Source organism: Scyliorhinus canicula, chromosome 14 (assembly GCF_902713615.1).
Source record: "Scyliorhinus canicula chromosome 14, sScyCan1.1, whole genome shotgun sequence".
In the NCBI taxonomy this organism is placed as follows: domain Eukaryota; kingdom Metazoa; phylum Chordata; class Chondrichthyes; order Carcharhiniformes; family Scyliorhinidae; genus Scyliorhinus; species Scyliorhinus canicula.
The window spans coordinates 18,667,662-18,689,303 of NC_052159.1; the positions used below are offsets into that span (position 1 = coordinate 18,667,662).

Below are 21,642 nucleotides of genomic sequence, written 5' to 3' on the forward strand. Positions count from 1 at the left end.
CCCCGTGCTACCCTGCTGCCCCGTAGATCAGGTTCCTTTTTAAGAAACTTATTTTGAGCTAGAATTTAATGAATAGGCTGCACAAGGTGGAAGCATTGATGAGATAAGTGTATGACAGAAACCACAATTGGAATCCGGAGCTAGATGACAAATCAGTGAAGCGGCAGTAGTTCAGAAAGCAGGAAATGAGTTCAGGAAACATAACTTGAGTCAACTTTTAAAACTTAAAGGCGCATTGATAAGTGAGAAGCTACGAACCCATTCATCTGTCAATCAGCTAGGCAAGCGGAGAGCTACAGAGCTGGTCTTGAATATCATTCCACTTGTCAGCAATGACCCTCATGCTTCCTCTTTGTGCGGTTTTCCTTGTTAGTCTGCAGCAGGTGGATGGTGGTTCTGCTAAGAAAGGTGAGTGGAGATGGATCTTATAATGTCGGGAGGAAGGTAAGATAATAGTCCAGTTAGATTTTGGGTTTTTACATAACATTGCTTTAAAGTTATGTGAGGTCTATTGGGAAAAAAAACCCCGAGTCAAGGAAAACATTGCTCCGAATCTAAAATTCTCATATTATCAACTCTCATATTATCCTGATGCGGAGAAAACAGACAATCTTTAACCCCCAACACGTCTGTTAGAAATCTCTGCAAGAGCAAAATGGAATATGTTTGGTAAATCAGTGGTCCTGGTTACTGGCTAATTCTATATTATTTGAGGAGAAATTTTACCCATATATATTTGAACTCATTGTTGTACCAGAAATGAATTGCTTAGAATGGGTGACACGGTAGCACAGTGGTCAGCACTGTTGCTTCACAGCGCCAGGCTCCCGGGTTCGATTCCCATCTTGGGTCACTGTCTGTGTGGAGTCTGCACGTTCTATCCGTGTATTCATGGGTTTCCTCCGGATGCTCCGGTTTCCTCCCACAAGTCCCGAAAGATGTGCTGTTAGGTAATTTGGATATTCTGAATTCTCTCTCCGTGTACCCGAACAGGCGCCGGAATGTGGTGACTTGGGGATTTTCACAGGAACTTCATTGCAATGTTAATGTAAGCCTACTTGTGACAATAAAGACAATATTATTATTATGTGGACAGATGACAAATGCAATATGTTTTATATTTACAGTGATACTGTATAGTTAGGAATGTTATTACTTAGAATTAAAGTTAGTTTAGAACAAACCAATTGAATAAAGGTAAATTAACATGTGATTGGCATACACCTGTTTTATTTCCAATGATATCCAGATGTATCATTAAATGTTTTAGCCAAGAAAAAACTAAGCTTCATTGGATACTTTTGGCAGTTGCAATCACAGTTATTAAATCTATGATCTCTACCACCTAGAAGGATAAGGGCAGCTGATGCATGGGAACACCAATGCCTGCAATCTGCCTCCAAGCCACACACCATCCTGACTCGGAACTGTATCGGTGTGCCTTCACTGTCGCTGGATCAAAATTCTGGTATTCCCTTCCCAACAGGGGGGGGTGTACCTGCTTTCGATGTACTGCAGCGGTCCAGGAGGTGGTGTTCGCCACCCCCTCCTCAACAGCAATTAGGGATGGGCAACAAATACTGGCCTGGCAAGCGATGCCCACATCCCAAGAAAGAATATGAAAAGCCCCTTAGATCCAGACAGAGTGACCACAAGGAAGCGACGATGGACATAATACATGTTTGAATCGCACGATAAATTACGATACACAACTCCGCTCCCCAAAGGGTCCCCCGTGCTGACCCACATCCGGATCGGAGATTTATGTCTGATTGGCTTCCGTTGTTCAGGAAAAACCATGTCCCCTTAACGGGGAAGCTCGTATTCATCCGAGGTCACAGAGAACCTGACAGTCCACTCCCTGTGACCCCTGTGAGGGTTACAACACTACCCCACCCCTCCCGCCCCCATAAGTCCAGAATGACGTCCACAGTGATAGGCTGTCAGGCAGGACCCGTGGTCCTCTTTGCTTTGGCGCCGTCTCTGCGGGATCCGGCAACGTGTAGCGCACGGGTGTTTGACCTGAGTGCCTAAGCGGTGCTGCCTCCGGTGAAGCGGTATCCGTGTCCTGATTCTCGCAGCTGCAGGTGGTTGCGTCTCCATATCGGAGTCAGAATCTGAGTCCTCCACATCGAACATCTCAGCGTCCTGTGGTTCTTCAACCCATGGTGGCGGTTCCGGTGCCAATGATGGTGGAGATGGCAACGACAATGGAAGTTCATACCAGCAAGGGTTGGCCACTGCAGGATCTTGGCTGTGGCAATGATCCACGTGCCAATTGGATTCTTGACCCTGCCCCTGTACCATATATGATACCAGCCCTGTCTGCTTAAATACGACCTCCGGAACCCACATGTCTCCGTCACCGAAAGTTCGGACATGGACCGCATCGCCAGACAAAAATCATTGATGGTGCGTATGTCTGCCTGAATCCAATTTAGACCATTCCTGCCCACTGCGGATCTTCCTGCCTATGTCTGGAAACATGAGGCTCAGGCATGTGTGTATGCATCACCCCATGAGTAACTTGATGGCACCACCCCCGTGGTGGCAGGCGGCACAGCCCTGTAACAAAAGAAGAAACAGCCAGACCGTGAGGGAACCTGTAGTCTGTTTTTGCATCCCCCGCCTGAATGCCTGGACCACTTGCGCAGCCAACCTATTTGATGCCAGGTGGTGCAGTGCGGTGCAGATGGGACGAATCCCGTTCATCCGTAAGAAGATCCCAAATTCTGCGCTGGTGAATGCCCACCTGTTGTCCGAGACAAGGACTTCAGGTATGCCTGTCAGAGCCGTTCGATTATAACCATGGCGGTGCTATGGAAGCAGAAACGCTGAATGATGATGGCCTGTGGTTCAAATGTTCATCCACCAATGCGACCAAGTCCGCAAAGGACCGTGTACCAAGTGCATCGGGATAAGCCAGGCTCTTGATCTCGCTATATGTGGCAGCTCTGCAAGCCGTGAGGGGGATAACCATCTGGCGCTCATCCCCAATGATGGCATTGTTGTGAAAAATATATTGCATTCTCTCCACATATTGAGACCAGTCATCCGTATCGGCATCGGAAGCCTCCAACGTTCCTATGTGCGGCTTGTCTGCTATCGGTAAGGCAGCCTCCTGAGACCTATGAAAAGTGGGCTGAGTCCTGAGAAGATGGCACCGTCGACAGCTCCACTTTATCCTCATCGCCAGTGTTAGATCAAGACAGAGTGACCACAAGGAAGTGACAATGAAAGTATTCAAAGTTTTAATTGAACGGTAAGCTACGATATACAACTCCACTTCCCGAAGTGTCTCCCGTGCTGACCTACATCCAAGTCAGAGTTTTTATGTCCAGTTGGCTTTCCTTGTTAAGGGAAAGCCTCACCCCCTTAACGGGAAAGCTCGTATTAATCCGAGGTCACGGGGAACCTGGCAGTCCACACCCCATGACTCTCGTGAGGGTTACAACAGTAATCATGGGGCATCCAGATAAAAACTTTATATTCTATTTATTAAAAGAAAATTTGGTAGTTTGCATAACTGATGGGTGATTTGCAAGCTTTAATATCCCAAGCATATTTCTTTCAATTTGAGATCAAATATCGTCTCATTTCTTTTTTTGCTGTTTAGAAATTTAGAGTACCCAATTCATTTTTTTTCCAATTAAGGGGCAAATTAGAGTGGCCAATCCACCTAGCCACGCAAACTTGGGGAGAATGCGCAAACGCCACACGGACAGTGACCCAGAGCCGGGATCAAACCTGGGACCTCGGCGCCATGAGGCATCAGGGCTAACCCACTGCGCCACCGCGCTGCCCCATCGTCTCATTTCTTGATGCAAAGTTACGTGTTAAAGGTAGAAATAAAATGAAAGAGACAAACAGCTAATACCAGAGATCTGACGACAAAATTTGGCAAGTGCAGGAAGTTCTCAGCCACTCTCAGCTTTTGGAGAAAAGCCACATTCAGGCTACATTTTGGTTGAAAAGGGGCAATGAAAGAAAGACTTGCATTTATATAGCGCCGATCACAATCTCGCGAGACGTTTCAAGAGGCCTCGCCTGAGATTCAACGGCCTCGCCCTGACACCAAAGTCAGGTGCAACGAGGCTGCTGAATCATCCCCAGCATCTATGACAGCGTAACTCTCCCTCAGTATCGTTTTGCTTGTGAAAGTTCGACATCTGAAACATGAGTCAGTCTTTACTCTTTAGGATGTTTATTGGGTTGATGCTCTCTGTCTTTTCGCTTTCACCACCTTTCATGTAACTGGCCCATGGAGCAATAGGGATAGCGAATCGCTTTCTCGATAATCTGATAATGTTCTCCAGAAATTATTCATATGCATTGCTCAGGGTTTTCCTTCGTTGACTAATGCCTGTCTTGGTTTGAATCTGTGGTTTCTTGCTGAACCGTCCCCAGTTCGAGATTAGAATCGGTGATTTTTTTTTAAAGAATAGAAACAATCTTTACATTGGAAACAGTTGGATGTATTTAGATGGGTGGTGGTGGTTCAGGATTTCCCGCGTCGCTTTTGCAGTAAGTCTGTGCACAGCAAGATCCCACTTGTAGCGATTAAATAAGTGAGTAGTGCGTTCGGTTTTAGAGCGTTCGTTGAGGGATGAATGCCGACCAGGGCAGCAGGAGATATCTCCTGTTCTTTGTGTAGTATTATGGGATCTCTTATAGCCACTTGAGAGGCCACTTGGCTGTCCCTGTGTCCACCTACTGTCTGCTTGCAGAGTCAACAAGCCTGGCTCCATCATGCACTCATCACCATCGGAGCAAGGATCACGACATTTCAGGCCCTTTCTATCGAGAAGGTCCGTCTGTTGAATTTGTCGGGCGGAATTCTCCCGCAGGGTTGGGGAATCGCCCGGGGCCGGCGTAAATCTCACCCCGCCGTGGCCGGAATTCTCCGCCACCCGGGAATCGGCGGGAGCGGGAATCACTCCACGCCGATTGGCGTGCCCCCCGTGGCGATTCTCCGGCCCGCGATGGGCCGAAGTCCCGCCGCTGACAGGCCTCTCCTGCCGGCGGGAATTGGAGCACCAATTGGTGCCGGCGGGATTGGCGGCGCGAGCGGGCCCCCGGGTTCCTGGGGGGGGGGGGGTGCCCCCACGGTGGCCTGGCCCGCGATCGGGGTCCACCGATCGGCCGGCGGGCCAGTGCCGTGGGGGCACTCTTTTTCTTCTGCCGCCACCATGGCCTCCACCATGGCAGAGGCGGAAGAGACCCGCCCTACTGCGCATGCACCGGTGGTGACGTCAACGGCCGCTGACGCACCGGTGCATGCGCAGTATGACACCGGTGTGGTTGGCGCCACTCGGCTACGCTGGGACCCCCCGCCCCACCGGGTAGGGGAGAATCCCGGCCGAGATGTTTCCTAACATGAGCTACCCACCTCAGGAAAGGAAATTTGGCCCTCTCTTACCATTTCTGCATTGACCACTTCCAAAGCCATTTTACATCAGCGTAAGACTGGTCATGTAACTCAGTTGCTTGAGATATCACAAGAAAAATCTCTTTGAAACCAATATTCTCCATTGAATTGTAAGAATAGAACGATTACCCTATAAATTTAATTTTGGTTAAGCTTTATGTGCCTGTAAATTCTAAAAGGGCATTGTATGTGTGCTTTAACCACTGATAGGCAAAGATGGGACTTCTGAGCCCATGAACTGCATCTATTACGATATGAAATATGTAAACTGCACATGGGAGCGGAATGAAGTGGCACCTAATGGTGTTAATGAGACGTTTTATTACTGGTAAGTAGTAACCTTGAATATATGTGTCCAAAACGTCAATACCCTTCCTATTTAAGTTATCAAACATTTTTTTTTAGCATTTCTCCTGCAATGCTGTATAGGATGGAAATTCTCTGCTGTTCAATTTCTCTTTGGTACAAAATTTGCACCTATTTTAAGGCTAAATTTTGGATAGGCACATGAACAGACGGGTATAGAAGGATACAGGCGGTTAGTCCAAATAGGACACGTGATTGGCGCAGGCTTGGAGGGCCGAAGGGCCTGATCCTGTGCTGTATTGTTCTTTGTTCTTTGCTGTTAATGTTATAGCCTTTATTGCTGACCCTTAGCTCAAATATGGCGGGAGGTCTGTCTCCTAAATCGCTGGCTTTTAAAGCAGACCAAGGCAGGCCAGCAGCATGGTTCAATTCCCGCTCCAGCCTCCCCGAACAGGCGCCAGAATGTGGCGACTAGGGGCTTTTCACAGTAATTTCATTGAAGCCTACTTATGACAATAAGCGATTTTCATTTCCTTTTCATTTCATTTCCACACTGCGTTGAAATCCAGATTTATTGCTGAGTCCCTTACTCACATTCACTCAGTGTCAGAGGGTGAAGACTGCTTCCCTTGATCATGTTGCAGTTGTGTAAATTCTATTTTAACAACACCCTCCTGACCAAGCTGCAATGACCATTCCTGTGAGTACGATTCATCTTTTACTGAAGAGCGAGTAATGGATTGGGAAACGTATTGGAGCCTCTGAGTGGAACCAAAAGCAATTTGATCGCTAGGTTTGCCGGTTGTACCTCTGCAAATGGCATCACGTCAGCCCGATATGAACATAGAATCACACCGCACAGATAGGAGGCCATTCAGTCCAGTATGACTGTGCCGGCTGTTTGAAAAACTAAGTTGTTCCACTCCTCTGCTCTTTTCCTGGAGTCCCGAAAATTCTTCACTCGATTTCGTTGCTTGAATTATTTGCTCTGATTTCCTTTTGAAAGTTGCTATTGAGCCCGCTTCCAGAAGTTCAAAAATTCCCTTCTGGCTTTTTGCCAACTGTTTTAAATCTGTGTCTCCCGGTACTAACCCTCCTCCCAGTCAAAACAGTTTTTCCCCAATTACTGTATCCAAATCTTTCCTGATTTTGAAGACTTTCACCAAAACACCCCTAGTCGCCCGCCACCCGCTTCCCAAATCTCCACTGCTCCAAGGAGAACAATCGCAGCTGAATAGCCCTCGTTGCTGATAGCTTTCAGGTGAACTCCTCTCGACATCTCCAAATCTTTGTTGTCCTTTCTTTGTAATACTGAATATTTCATGTTCTGAATATTCCTTGTTCCCAATGGATGTGGTATATCTGGATTTCCAGAAAGCTTTTGACAAGGTGCCACACAAAAGGTTGCTGCATAAGATAAAGATGCATGGCATTAAGGGTAAAGTAGTAGCATGGATAGAGGATTGGTTAATTAATAGAAAGCAAAGAGTGGGGATTATTGGGTGTTTCTCTGGTTGGCAATGAGTAGCTAATGGTGTCCCTCAGGAATCAGTGTTGGGCCCACAATTGTTCACAATTTACATAGATGATCTGGAGTTGGGGACCAAGTGTAATGTGTCCAAATTTGCAGACGCCACTAAGATGAGTGGTAAAGCAAAAAGTGCAGAGGATACCGGAAGTCTGCAGAGGGATTTGGATAGGTTAAATTAATGGACTAGGGTCTGGCAGATGGAATACAATGTTGACAAATGTGAGGTTATCCATTTCGGTAAGAATAACAGCAAAAAGGATTATTATTTAAATGATAAAATATTAAAACATGCTGCTGTGCACAGGGACCTGGGTGTGCTAGTGCATGAGTCGCAAAAAGTTGGTTTACAGGTGCAACAAGTGATTAAGGAGGCGAATGGAGTTTTGTCCTTCATTGCTATAGGAATGGAGTTCAAGACTGGGAGGTTAATCCCAGAGTTGAGGGGGTTGGACTACGAGGAGAAGTTGAGTAGACTGGGACTGTACTGGTTGGAATTTTAAAGGATGCGAGTGAATCTTATAGAAACATATAAAATTATGAATTGAATAGATAGGATAGATGCGGGCAGGTTGTTTCCACTGGCAGGTGAAAGCAGAACTAGGGGGCACAGCCTCAAAATAAGGGGAAGTAGATTTAGGACTGAGTTTAGGAGGAACTTTTTCACCCAAAGGGTTGTGAATCTATGGAATTCCTTGCCCAGTGAAGCAGTCGAGGCTCCTTCATTAAATGTTTTCAAGATAAAGATAGATAGTTTTTTGAAGAATAAAGGGATTAAGGGTTATGGTGTTTGGGCCGGAAAGTGGAGCTGAGTCCACAAAAGATCAGCCATGATCTCATTGAATGGCGGAGCAAGCTCGAGGGGCCATATGGCCTACTCCTGCTCCTAGTTCTTATGTTCTTATGTTCTTTACAGGCATGTATGATTATAAAGATTTAAATGTATGAAATAGCAGACGAATGAAATTCTTTGCCCACTTGAATACTCTTATAGGTTTTCACGGGAGCAATTAAAAAGGGAGTTGTGCAGCTGGAACAAAGAAAACCAACGTTGTCGATTGAAAAAGAAAAGGGATACACATCGGTGGTTGTTGTTATATATAAAGATGTCGAACAATTTCACACTGCTGGCACCGCAAGGCTTCCAACTTCAGGAACGTGGTATGAAGCTTATGTGCATGCAACAACTTTAATATGGACAGTAAATGACCCTCATGTTTTGCTCTCTTTATACTGGGGTGATATTGAATTTTGGAAAGGTGTGGAGGGACAATAATTACACTTTTATGCATCTTGGCTATCAAGGTGAGACCAAAGAGTCAGGCTCTGGGTTTCAGAGGTGACTTATTTGAGGTTTATAAAATGGTTAAGTAAATATTGTTTTTTTGTGTAGAAAGCGTGCTTCAAACAAATAGGTTGGGAGGGCAATGGTCAAATCTTAAGTTCTGCAAGGTCAGATCTCGATTAGATGTTAGAAAGTGTTTCTTTTCTGAGATAATGGTGGACTTGTGGAACAGGAAAATGCCAATTCATTAAATTCCTTCCTGTTAGTGTTATGGGAGAGGCGTTTTCAGAACCCCAAAATGTATCATGGAGTTCAATCAGCCTCTCCCTTTAATGTATTGTTGCTTTTGAAGCCTACGGCTTGGTCCCCAGGTGTGGTACTACAATTATGGACATGTGGGTTTTTAAACACAAAACAATGAATTCAACGTAACCTTTTTAAATAAACATTGGATCCCTTAACACCCCTTACTTCAAAGATAACCCCAAAAATAATACAACACTAAATAATCCCTCAAAATGTTCCTTCAAACCTCCAAAAGACTTCACCTTTAACAACAGAAACACATCAGGTTAAATACATTACTATTATGAGTTTAAATCACCTAAACGTTTCAGAGATTGTCTTTTCTGGCAGACATCACCGCAGATCCAGCTCCCTGCAAACAGAGACACACCCAAGCTCTTTTCCTCAAAACTGAAACTAAAACTCCCAAAAAGCAGAAGTGAGCTCACCTCAACTACCCCCACCCCCTGACATCACTTCAGTAATATGAGCTGCTCCATTTCTTAAAGGTACATTGCTTAAACATCCATTTCTTAAAGGTACTCTCACATGACATTAGTGCTAGACCTGTTTCTGCTGAGGGGAAGGTCTCCTCGTATATAAGGTAGATACCCACACACCATTAATCAGGGGCAAAGTACTCTCCTAGATTTGTTTTAATCATCTGAGGTGCCCTGAGATGAGTTGCTCAGATTTCATTTGAATTTGTTTATTTCCTTTGGACCTCCTTCAGGAAACAACATTTCGGTTGGAGTGGGCAGCATGTATGCATTATGAGTCACAATGCAACACATTTAGTATGGGAAAGGTTGGATGGACCAGACAGTCTTTTCCTATCTGTCATTGTGCATGTAACTGCAATCAATCATGCTCCCCTTTCAAGATCATTCCTCAGATCTGATAGAGGCCAGACAAGTAATTTATAAAGATTGAACAGAGCGTCTTTCCTTTTGTAGTCAACTCGAAAGTTTTGAATTTGTTTCACCATCCATATCGAAAGGCATTGAAGCAGAACCCAAGTGGTTTCCCCCGAGGATGTGAAAGAGAGTCAAAAATCTGCAGGCAGATTAGAATCATAGAACGGTTACAGCACAGAGAGAGAGGCCATTCAGCCCATTATGCCGATAACAGCCATCTGAAGTAGCGGTTCATCGATTGCCACACCCCCTGCCTCTTTCCCATCACCCCGCAATATTGTTTCCTTTTTGGATTACAATCCAAGGGCAGGATTATCCAGTCCCCTGGCCGTGTGTTTCTCAGCGGCGCACCATTCGCTGGGGCGGGGGAATTCTCTCTTCCCGCCACTTGGCAATGGGATTTCCCATTGAAGCCATGACACCACGATACCCACGGGCGGGGTTACGCTGCCAGCGGGTAAGAGAACCCCTTGGCTGGAGATTTTCGGCCCAATCCCCTTTTGAAAGCCTCAATTGAACCTGTTGCCATCACACTCTCAGACAGCGCGTTCCAGATCCTAACCATTTGCTGTGTGGAAAGCTTCCTCCTCAAGCTGCCATTGTTTGTCATGCCCATTACCTTAAAACAGTCCCCTCTGTTTCTTGATCCTTTCATCAGTGCGAACAGTTTCTCCGGATCTACTTTGTTCAGAAGTTCAATTCTGCCATCGAATCTCCACTCGATCGTTTCTTCTCCAAGAAGTGCAGCCCTACCCCCTCCAACCTGTCTACATCACTGACGTCCCTCATCTCAGGAACCATTCTCAAAAGTCTTCACATCCTTCCGAAAGTGCAGTGCCCAAAACTGGACACAGTACACCAGTTGAGGCCGAACCGGTATCTTAAACTGGTTTAACATAACTTCCTTGTTTTTGCACTCTATATTCCTAATGATAAAGTCCAGGATGCCTTATGCCTTAACCGCGCTCTCAACCTACCCTACCAGCTTAGACGATTTATGCACATACACAGCCGGGTCCCATTGCTCCTGTACCCCATTCAGAATTATACACTTTGAGCAGAATCTCTGGTTCCCATCACTAAAATTGGAAATCCCGATTTGGCCCAATAAACGGAATGGGCAGGCCCATCAGCAGTCTCCCATCACACCCCACCGGGCTTCCGTCCCTGTGCTGGTGGGAACGTGCAAACAGTTCATTTGCATTCATTTGAATGCTATTAACAGGTTAAGTGCTTTCACTTCCTCCTTTCTAACTGCAAAAAGCACTTTGCATTGTTGAAGCTGTAAATCAGTACAAGGTTGTTCATAAACATTCTAGTTGGGATCAATGGAGGGTACCTCGGATGCATTCATGCGTGAAGGAAAAGATAAATAAACAAACCTCCTGGCAGCTGTGTTTAAACTATTGAGCTGTCAATCAAAGGCTAGTTAAATGTACTGCACTGCGAAACTGAATTAATGCTCAGCATTTCAAAGGATTTCTGGGGATTTCAAGCCTTTTCAAGTGTTATGGGCTTTGTAGGAAGGCTCAGGCACTTCAAAAAGCAGAAGTTTTCAAAGTGTGGCACTGAGGGTGAAGATGTGAAGAAAGGAAATGTTTTCCTGGTTTGAACCTTCAATGAACTGGCTGGTCTGCTCATCAGCTGTCACAGTAAGACGTTCTTATAACACCAGGTTAAAGTCCAAGAGATTTGTTTGGAGCCAATAGCTTTTGGAGCACAGCTCCTTTATCAGGTGAGGCAGCTGTCAAGCAGAGCAGTTCAAATTGAGAAGGCCATTTTAAAGTTTGAACAGATCAGACAAGGATGATGACTATGTACAGAGGGCTTCATGCCCTGAGATCGCCATGCTAACAGTGATCACCATGCTAATAGTGACCTTTAGGTTGCCCAGGGCTGGAAGGGACGGTCCAGACACGGAACTCCCATTCCACGGGAGGGCCCCGGAGTTCACTCTTTACCCACAGCCTGAGCCTGCCCAACCCACAGGATTCTTGGAGGACCCTTCCTCAGCTGCCTGGCAGAGGGACACATGACCCTTTGGGGTCCAGAGCGACAGGGTAGAATGTGTGGGACATGGTGTCAGTGCCATGGTGCCAGTGAGCAGTGCAACATTGGCAATGCCAGGGATGGGGTCTGAAGGAGGGTGCCTGGGTGGGGTCTGAAAGAGGTGGCTGAGGTGGGGGTGGCTGGACGGGTGCTGGGAGGACCGGAGGTGGGGCTGGAAGATCGGGTCACCCTCATGTGTGTGTGACGTGAGGAGTGACCCATCGTTCCCATGATGGGGTGGGGGAGTTTGCCCCCTCCTTGATGAGGGTTTGGGGATGCTCCTAGTCACTGGTGCAGTCAACATTTGCTTTGTTGGGGGAAGGGGATCCTGCGTCTGGCCACTGGGATCAGGGTGCTCTTTCAGAATGATGGCTTCAGACCATTAAGTGCAGGGAAACACGGGTGTCCGCCGCTCTGCATAATTTTGTACAGTAGCGGTGTGAGAATACTACCTCGGCAATGCTGCTAGCTCCAGCGGGCATACAATCCTAATTCTCCGCTGGTGGGAGCACTTCGTTACTGAAATAGAGAATCCCGCCCTTTATTTTGTGTTGTCACGCTGCATTATTCCGACTAAAATGGATCACTTCACACTTCTTGGCATTCAGTTTTCTATGCCTACTCCAATAATCTGTCTACGTCCTCTTGAAGTTCGAAACTATCCTCCTCATGGCCACAATACTGCCAAGTTTCATACATTTTGCAAATTTTGAAATTGTGACCTGCATGCCAATCTTTAAGTCATTAGCAAACATCAGGAAGAAGAGGGGTCCTAACACTGACCACAGGGAACTCCATTATAATCTCCTCCAGTCCGGTTGCTACTTCTCCTTTCATCCCGTGAGCTCCAACTTTGTTCACATGTCTGTTGCGCAGCACTTTTTATCAAATGCATTTTGGACGTGCGCACACACCACATCAACAGCGTTACCCTGATCAGCCCTCTCTGGTCCACATCAAAAACTCTAGTGAGTTAGTTAATCACAATTTGGCCGTAACAAATCCATGCTGGCTTTCGTTAGTTAACCCACATTTATCCAAGTGGCGATTAATTTTGTTCCGAATTATCCCATCTAATTTCTAGCCTTAGCATTGAGGTGAAACTGATTGCCCTGTATTGCTTTCCATAGTTACTTTCATGAAAGAATATTGTCAGAGTCTTCAAACCTGATATGTTAGTACTTTGTTTTGAGGCTTCGTGAGTATAGAAGCAAAATTGAATTTTGTAGAATTTACAGCACATAATCAGGCCGTTCAGCCCAACAGGTCTTGGCTGGTGCTTATTATCCATATGAGCCTCTGGTGGCAGCTGGTGAAATTTGAATTCAAATAATTAATTAATATGGAATATAAAGCTACTCTCAGTATTTGTGACCATGAAATTATCATTGATTATTGTACGAATCCATCTGGTACACTCATATCCTCCAGGGAAGGAAATCTGCCGCCGTCCTTACCTGGTCTAGCCTACATGTGACTCCAGATCCACAGTAATGTGGTTGACTCTTACCTGTCCTCTGAAATGGCCCAACAGGCCACTCTGTTGTATGAAATGCGACAGAAGAGTCAGACCAAGTGTACTACAAGTGTACTCAAGAAGGTGAGTCACCACCACCATTTCAAGGGCAATAAGGAATGGGTAACAAATACAGGCCTTTGTATTATTGTATGCTCGGCCAGCATTTATTTTTCATCTCCAACTGCACTTGAGAAGGTGGTGGTGAGTTGCCTTCTTGACCCGCTGCTGTTCATATAGTGTAGATACACCCACAGTGCTGTTAGGGAGGGAGCTCCAGGTCTTTGACCCAGCGACAGTGAAGCAACGTTGATATATTTCCAAGTCAGGATAGTGAGTGACTTGGAGGGGACCTTCAAGGTGGTGGGATTCCCAGGTATCTGCTGCTCCTATCCTCCGACTTGGCAGTGATCGCGGGTTTGGAATGTGCTGTCTAAGGAGCCTTGGTGAGTTGCTGCAGCGCATCTTGTAGATGGTGCATGTGGCTGCTACTGTGCATGGCGGTGGAGGGTTTGAATGTTTGTTGAAGGGTGAGCAATCAAATGGGCTGCTTTGTCCTGGATGGTGTTGAGCTTCTTGAGTGTTGTTGGAGCTGTACTCTTCTTGACAAAGTGGGAAGTATTTCATCACAGTCCTGACTTGTGTCTTGTCAATGATGGACAGGCTTTGAGGGTCAGGAGGTGAGTTAATCGCCTTAGGATTCCTAGCCTTTGACCTGCTCTTGTAGCCTCAGTGTTTATATGGCTGGTCCAGTTCAATTTCTGGTTAATGGTAACCCCCATTTTACTGATTGTGGGGGATTCAGTGATGATAATGCCATTGAATGTCAAAGGGCAATGGTTTGATTCTCTCTTTTTAGAGATAGTCATTGCCTGGCACTTGCGTGGCATGAATGTTACTTGCCACTTGTCAGTCCAAGCCTGGATATTGTCCAGGTCTTGCTGCATTTGTACATTGATTGCTTCATTATCTGAGGAAAAGGAAAATGGTGCTGAACATTGTACAGCCATCAGCGCACATCCCCAACATCTGACCTTATGCTGGAAGGGAGGTCATTGATGAAACAGTTGAAGATGGTTGGGCCTCGGACACTACCCTGAGGAACTCCTGCAGTGGTGTCCCGGAACTGAGATGATTGACCTCCAACAACCAGAACCATCTTCCTTTGTGCCAGGTATAACGCCAACCGGTGGAGACTTTCCCCCATGATTCTTGACCTCTCTGAATCAAGATGTTTATCCTGAATTCTCTATCAGAGTTACAGATTGGCCATCTAAGAGTTCTAATGCAGTTTTAGGAATTCCCAGCCAACTGTTGAATACTTCATTACCGATCTGATATCCCTGCCTAATGTTGTTTAATTTCAATCTGTTGTACAGGACCACATAGATTGGTAAACCAAAAATCAAACACATCTGATTTGAATTGTATCTATTATGACAACGGAAACCTAAGCTGCAAGTGGCCACAAGAGAAAGATGCAAAGCAGAACAGCAGTTATGAAATTTATTACAGGTAAAGATCAGTATTTGTTCAGGTGAGAGTGAGCAAATTGATAAAGAGGACTTAAATAAGTACTTTGAGGCTGGGCCTACACCTCCTGGCATTTAGAGATTATTTAATTGAATCATATAAGATTCTTAGGATGCTGTGAGAATATTTCCCCCACTGTGGAATCTGGAACTCAAGGTCACAGTCTCAGAATAAGGGATCAGACATTTGGGACTCAGATTAGGAAACATTTCTTCACTCAAAAGCTTGTGAAACATTGGAATCATTTAACTGAAGAGCTGTGGATGTTCAGTCTTCGAGCAAGGAGTCAGTAGATTTTTGGATACAAAGAGAATTAAGGGACGTGTAGATAGTTTGGGGAAGTGGATTAAAAGTAACAGATCAGCTATGGTGAGGCTGAATTTGCGGAGCAAGTTCCGCCTTTATGTCTTATCTTTTTATTTGTTACAATAGCTGAGTTCGACGGGCAAGCAAAAACTCCTTTGACCTGGGCTGGGAAGTTCTGGTATGGGGCATGCATGACCAGAAAATTAAGCCCAAGATCAAGGTGTGGGCAAGAGGCTTTTGAAAGTTCAATTTGGGATGGGCGATAAATAAATACTGGCACATCCAATAATGAAAACCAATTGAGACATCTTGACAAGCCACTGTACAAATGCAAGTCTATTTTCTTTCACATAATCCAGGCTGACATTCCACTGAGGGAGTGTCGCATTGTTGGAGATGGCATCTTTCGAATCAGGTTTTAAAACAAAGATCTGTCTGCCCCTTCAGGTGGATATAAAAGATCACGCGGCATCTTTTGAATAAGTGTGGTGATGGACCTGGTGTCCTGGTGGATATTTATTTTTTAACCAACTTGTTGAAAGAAATGAACTGCTCAAAACCTCATTGCAGTCTGGGGATCTTTCTGTGCATTAACTGGCTTCCGTATTCCCCACTGCGCCTGAGAAGTGCGTCATTGGTTGTTTAGGTTTCCTGAGGTTATACAAGGCACTATATACGTCTCTCATTTTTTATTTAAAAACTAATTGGGAACTTTAAGCTCAGCATAATTCTGTTTTGTGTAACTTTTAACATTCTTACAAATGTGTTCATGTAAAACTTTTTCCAATTCAGTCATAGACTCACTCATAGGGTGTTGAAAAAAATATCAAACAAACTCCTGCCAACGTTAAACATTGTTTCTTGTTTAACTGGATTGTTAAATCCTGTCTTCCAGGCTTTCTAAAAATGCCCTGCGTGTGAAGCATTGCAACAAATACTTACAGAACCAAAGTCTCAATCTGGGCTGCCTCTTGATCGAGGATGGAAAAGTGTTTGACATCAATTATCTCTATACATCCGTCATTGATTCCAACCGTTTCACAGTAGTGGAACTGCATGAACATGTACTTCTTGAAAATGGTACGGCCGATATATAATCACACTTGGCAGTTTGGTACTCCATTCACTGACAGCTACAACAGTGTACTGTTCCTATCTGTGCCCTGCTTTATTTCATCCCCCACAAGGTTGTATTACTGGAGCGTTGAATGGAGGTGATGGCTGGGAACAAGGTCAGAAATGTCCCATCACGTTCTGCAACCACCTTAAGCATGGGACAGCTTGATGAAGCAACTGGGCCGTTCCTGGCCATTGTTTTGTTGTCATGGCCCTTTTGTTGAGGGATGACACAGTGGCACAGTGGTTAGCATTGTTACTTCACAGGGCAGCAGGGTAGTACAGTAGTTAGCACAGTTGCTTCACAGCGCCAGGGTCCCAGGTTCGATTCCTGGCTAGGGTCACTGTCTGTGTGGAGTCTGCACGTTCTCCCCGTGTCTGCGTGGGTTTCCCCCGGGTGCTCCGGTTTCCTCCCACAGTCCAAAGATATGCAGGTTAGGTGGATTGGCCACGCTAAATTGCCCTTAGTATCCAAAAAGTTTGAGTGGGGGTTACTGGGTTATGGGGATAGGGTGGAGGTGTAGGCTTAGGTTGGGTGCTCTATCCAAGGGCCGATGCAGACTCGATGGCCGAATGGCCTCCTTCTGCACTGTAAATTCTATGATTCTATGATTCTACAGCACCAGGGACCTGGATTCAATTCCGACTTGGGTGACTTTCTGTGTGGAGCTTGCACGTTCTCCCAGTGTCCACAGAAAAAGGCTGATCAACCTGCGATGAGACAATTTTCCTTGACTGCTCAATTTTCAGTTCAGTCTCACTTTCTATTTCATTGTATCTTCAAATTTCAAGACTTTACTTACCTTCCCCTTGAGTAAAATGCTTTTCTTAACTTCTGTCTTCTAATATGTGAAAGTTTTCATTTAGTTTAACCTTTTTGGCACTATTGGGTGGGAAGTGGTTGGAAATTGGGTATTATTAGGGTGGTTAGCACTGCTGCCTCACAGCGCTTGGGACCCGGCTTTGATTCCAGCCTTGGATGACTGTGTGGAGTTTGCACTTTCTCCCCGTGTCCGTGTGGGTTTTCTCCTGGTGCTCCAATTTCCTCCCACAATCCAAAGAAGTGCCGGTTAGGTGGATCGAACATGCGGTAGCACAGTCGTTAGCACTGTTGCTTCACAGAGCCAGAGTCCCAGGTTCGATTCCCGACTTGGGTCACTGTCTGTATGGAGTCTGCATGTTCGCCCTGTGTCTGTGTGGGTTACCTCCAGGAGCTCTGGTTTCTTCCCACAAGTCCCGAAAGACGCACTGTTATATAATTTTGACATTCTGAATTCGTCATCAGTGTACCCGAACAGGCGCTGGAATGTGGCGACGAGGGGATTTTCACAGTAACTACATTGCAGTGTTAATGTAAGCTTACTTGTGACAATAAAGATGATTATAGGGTTATGGTGATAGAGCGGGGGAGTTGGACTAGTTTGTGTGCTCTTTCAGAGGGTTAGGGTTAGGGTTATAGACTTGATAGGCCAAAGTGGCCTCCTCCTGCAGGAATTCTATGGATTCGGGCCCTGTCAACTCAAAAATAACTTGTAGCAACACATCATTGTTCACTTCTTTATATTAGGAGTAAATACCACTGTAGGAAAACAAAGCAATCCCATTTATACCAATTGAATATATGCATCAGGAGTAAATACATAGGGCAGAATTTTGCACCCCTTCCCACTGAAGACAACCTCCTGGGTGGGGTTCCCCGGTGGCTGAGCTATGCAAAATTACGAAGGTACCGGTAGGACCGAAAGATCCTGACGGTGGCCAATGCCGAGCCGTCTCCACTGTCGGAAAACACGCCGCGGGGGGGTGGGGGTGAGGTGGAGACCCTAAAAACCCACCCTCGGCTATAAGAGACTAGGGCAATCAGGGATGGGCAACAAATGCTGGCCTTGCCAACAGTGTTCATATAAAGAATAAAAAGAAAGGAAAGGTTAAATGCTGAACAAGAGACCAATAGTCTATAGTTCACATTTTAACATGAAAACTCCATCAATCCCTGCACACGGGTAACCCTTGTTCTTAATGTGAATTATTAAACACAACATTTTCAGTGCATCTGCCACTTGATCTCCTTGCACGAGAAACTTGCTCTTCTGAAAGAGGACATGAATGTCATCGACTAATTTCATCACCAATTGCCAGACTCTCTTCAGAGAAGCGAATGTATCTCTCTCTGGCAAAGATTTGAACTTGGTTTTACCCTCATTTTCTTCTGGTGCTCTGGTCATCATTGCTGCCCAGTGCCGATTTTTCCTTCCTCGTGTGAGAGATATCGAGCAATAGCCAGTTACAATCCCTGTGCGACATTGCTGAGATTGGAAACTTAATGAAATGCAGGGCGTGAGGCGGGGGGGGGGGGGGGGGGGGGAAGCAAAGCTGTGTCCTTCAGCTCTATAAGACTATTAATGTACTCGGTAAAGTTCATAATTTCCCTTCCTGTGTTCACTCAGTGAGTTTCACATGCTGGCTCCTGCTGTTAATTTGGAAATGAGGTGGAGGCAGTCAGTTCCTGTGTAACAATGGTTCACAGAGTCAGTGTTGCTGCACAAGATGGCCTTGAGTTAGTAATTAGCCAAACAGGCACAGGCCCATCATTGCCAATGCTTCCATTCCAATGTGTGGTGGATGAATAACAAGCATCTGGTTAATCAGTGCATCCCGAGTTTGTTGAACACCATGGGCTGTATATTATGATACCATTCGGGACAAAGCAGTCCACTTGGTCATCCACTTAATTCAACTGCTATAAGCATTCATTCTGCCCACCATCAGTGCAACATGGCTGCAGTGTGCAGATAATTTGCAGGGTGTGCCGCAGCAACAGTTTCCTTCAAACCTCAAACATCCACCACCATGAAGGACAAGAACAGCAGGTTCATGGACGCACTACCGCCTCCAGGGTCCCCTCCAAGTCACAGCTCATTCCGACTATGGCAAATATTGAGAATTCCTCCATCGCTGGCTTAAAGTCCCAGATTGGGCAGCATGGTAGCACGGTGGTTAGCACAGTTGCTTCACAGCTCCAAGATCCCAGTTTTGATTCCCGGCTTGGGTCACTGTGTCTGCGGAGTCTGCACGTTCTCCCCATGTGTGCGTGGGTTTCCTCCGGGTTGTCCAGTTTCCTCCCCAGTCCAAAGATGTGCAGGTTAGGTAGATTGGCCATGATAGATTGCCCTTAGTGAACAAAAAGGTTGGTTGGTTTACTGGGTTACAGGGATAGGGTGGCAGTGTGGGCTTGGGTAGGGTGCTCTTTCCAAGGGCCGATGCAGACTCGATGGGATGAATGGCCTCCTTCTGCACTATCAATTCTATGATTCTATGATTTCCCTGCGGGAGCAGCTTCACCCCATGGTAACAGCTATTCAAGAAGGCGGCTCACCACCACCTTCTCAAAGTCACTAAGAGGTGGACAGAACTTCCTGGCCTTCTGGTGATGTGCCGCACGGCAAGAATTAATTTTAGAAGAGCCAGCACTGCGGACCCACTAGCTAATTAACGCTTCAACCTTTAGGGAGGAAATTTGATCTGGAGGAGTAGCCTGGGACAAGTTAACTCTGACCCCTTTAGAGGAAGTAGTCTGTGTTCCACAGTGCAATCTGTGTGATGGATACATTTGGTGGATATTCTAATTTCGTACTGAATCTAATTGTTTCAGTTAAGCTGAGTCCACCACAAAACCTGAGTGCTGAACTTTCTGGAAAGGAGAAGCTTTCATTAACCTGGGACATCCCAAAGAGCCAGAAGCCAGAGTTGCTCCTGTACCAGATGGAACACAAAAGCAACATGGACTCACATTGGCAGGTTTGTACATTACATACTTCAGGCAAGGTGCCTTTGTGCCCTGACCTCATTTCTACCTTGATTCTGAAATTCTCAGCCCTTCACCCTCCTCCTTATCTCAATGGCCGAATGAGATAGCATGGCAGCACAGTAGGCAGCACTGCTGTCTCACAGAGCCAGGGACCCGGGATCAATTCCGACCTTGGGTCACTATCTGTGCGGAGTTTGCACGTTCTCCCCGTGTCTGTGTGCGTTTCCTCCGGTTACTCTGGTTACCTCACACAGTCCAAAGATGTGCAGGTTCGGTGAATTGGCCGTGCTAAATTGCCCCCTTGGTGTCCGACGGTTAGGTGAATTACGGGGACAGGTTGGGGGAGTCAGCCTACGTAGGTTGTTCTTTCGGAGGATCAGTGCAGGCTCCATGGAGCAAATGGTCTCCGTCTGCACTGTCGGGATTCTGTGGATTCAATGCACCTCCTCCAGTTCGTGAACTGTCGATCATCTCTGGGCTCTTAAAATTTTGGCCTCATGCGCTTCTTGATTTTAAGTGCACCTCCATTTGTGGGAATGCAGACGTTGCCGAGGTTGTGAGCTCTGGAATTCGCTCCCTAACGCTCTCTGTCTCTCTACCTCGCTCTTCAAAGCCTGGGCGGGATTCTCCCCTACACGGCGTGGCAGGGGGTCCCGGCGTCAGGCCTCCCCAAAGGTGTGGAATCCTCCGCACCTTTAGGGGCCAAGTCCTCACGTTAAGGGGCTAGGTCCGTGCCGGAGTGGTTGGCACCATGCCGACTGGCGCCAAAACCGGCCCCCAAGGCCTTTGACGCCCGCTGCCTGGCACCGGGGCTGGCTGAAAGGCTTTCGCCAATTCGCGCATGCGCCGGTGCGTCAGCTGCTGCTGACATCACCACAGGCACATGCGCGCTGGGGGAATCTCTTCCGCCTCCACCATGGTGGATGCCGTGGCGGCGGCGGAAGAAAAACAGTGCCCCCACGGCACTGGCCCGCCCGCGATCGGTGTGCCCCGATTGCGGGCCTGGCCACCATGGGGTGGCGGAGAATTTCTGCCACGGCGGGGGCGGGATTTTCGCCAGCCCCTGGGCAATTCTCCGATCCTGTGGGGGGGGGGGGGGGGGGGGGGGGAGAGAATTTTTTTTGACCAAGATTTTGGTCTCCTAATCCCAATATCTCTTCATGTGGCTTGGTTTCATAAATGTGGTTGATAATGCTTCTGTGAAGTGTCTTGGGATGTTTTTAGTACATTAAAGGGGCTATATAAATGTAAACTGTTCTTGTTGGCATGGCACAGGTTGGCAAGTCAAGATCACAGCGGGGTATTCTGACCTCGCTGATGTCCATCGGGCTTAGTGTGCCCCACGCCCTCAGCCTCTGGGGATCGCCCCACAGGAGGTTGCCATTGGCAGGGCCGGAAAGTTCGTCCACCCCCCCACCCCGGGGAAGTGCTGGAAAAGATTGACCCACATGTGAAGCAGATGTTAAAATAAAGGAGCCTTTAGGAATATGAGTCGAGATGAAAATAAATTCTGCCAAATCACCTGAACAGGAGCAAGATTTACAAAATGGGGAGAAGTGAGATAT

General features: G+C 46.5%; 1 protein-coding gene across 1 annotated transcript in view; it reads left to right on the plus strand.

The window, feature by feature from the left end:
* Nucleotides 1–332: 332 nt before the first annotated feature.
* LOC119977802 (cytokine receptor-like factor 2) overlaps nt 333–21,642 on the plus strand; it is a 41,326-nt gene continuing 20,016 nt past the window's right edge. The window contains exons 1-6 of the mRNA XM_038819027.1: nt 333–408; nt 5,639–5,756; nt 8,257–8,423; nt 14,694–14,829; nt 16,049–16,233; nt 19,922–20,067. Of these exons, the coding sequence (XP_038674955.1) occupies nt 333–408; nt 5,639–5,756; nt 8,257–8,423; nt 14,694–14,829; nt 16,049–16,233; nt 19,922–20,067 (828 nt within the window). The remainder of the gene's footprint in view (nt 409–5,638; nt 5,757–8,256; nt 8,424–14,693; nt 14,830–16,048; nt 16,234–19,921; nt 20,068–21,642) is intronic.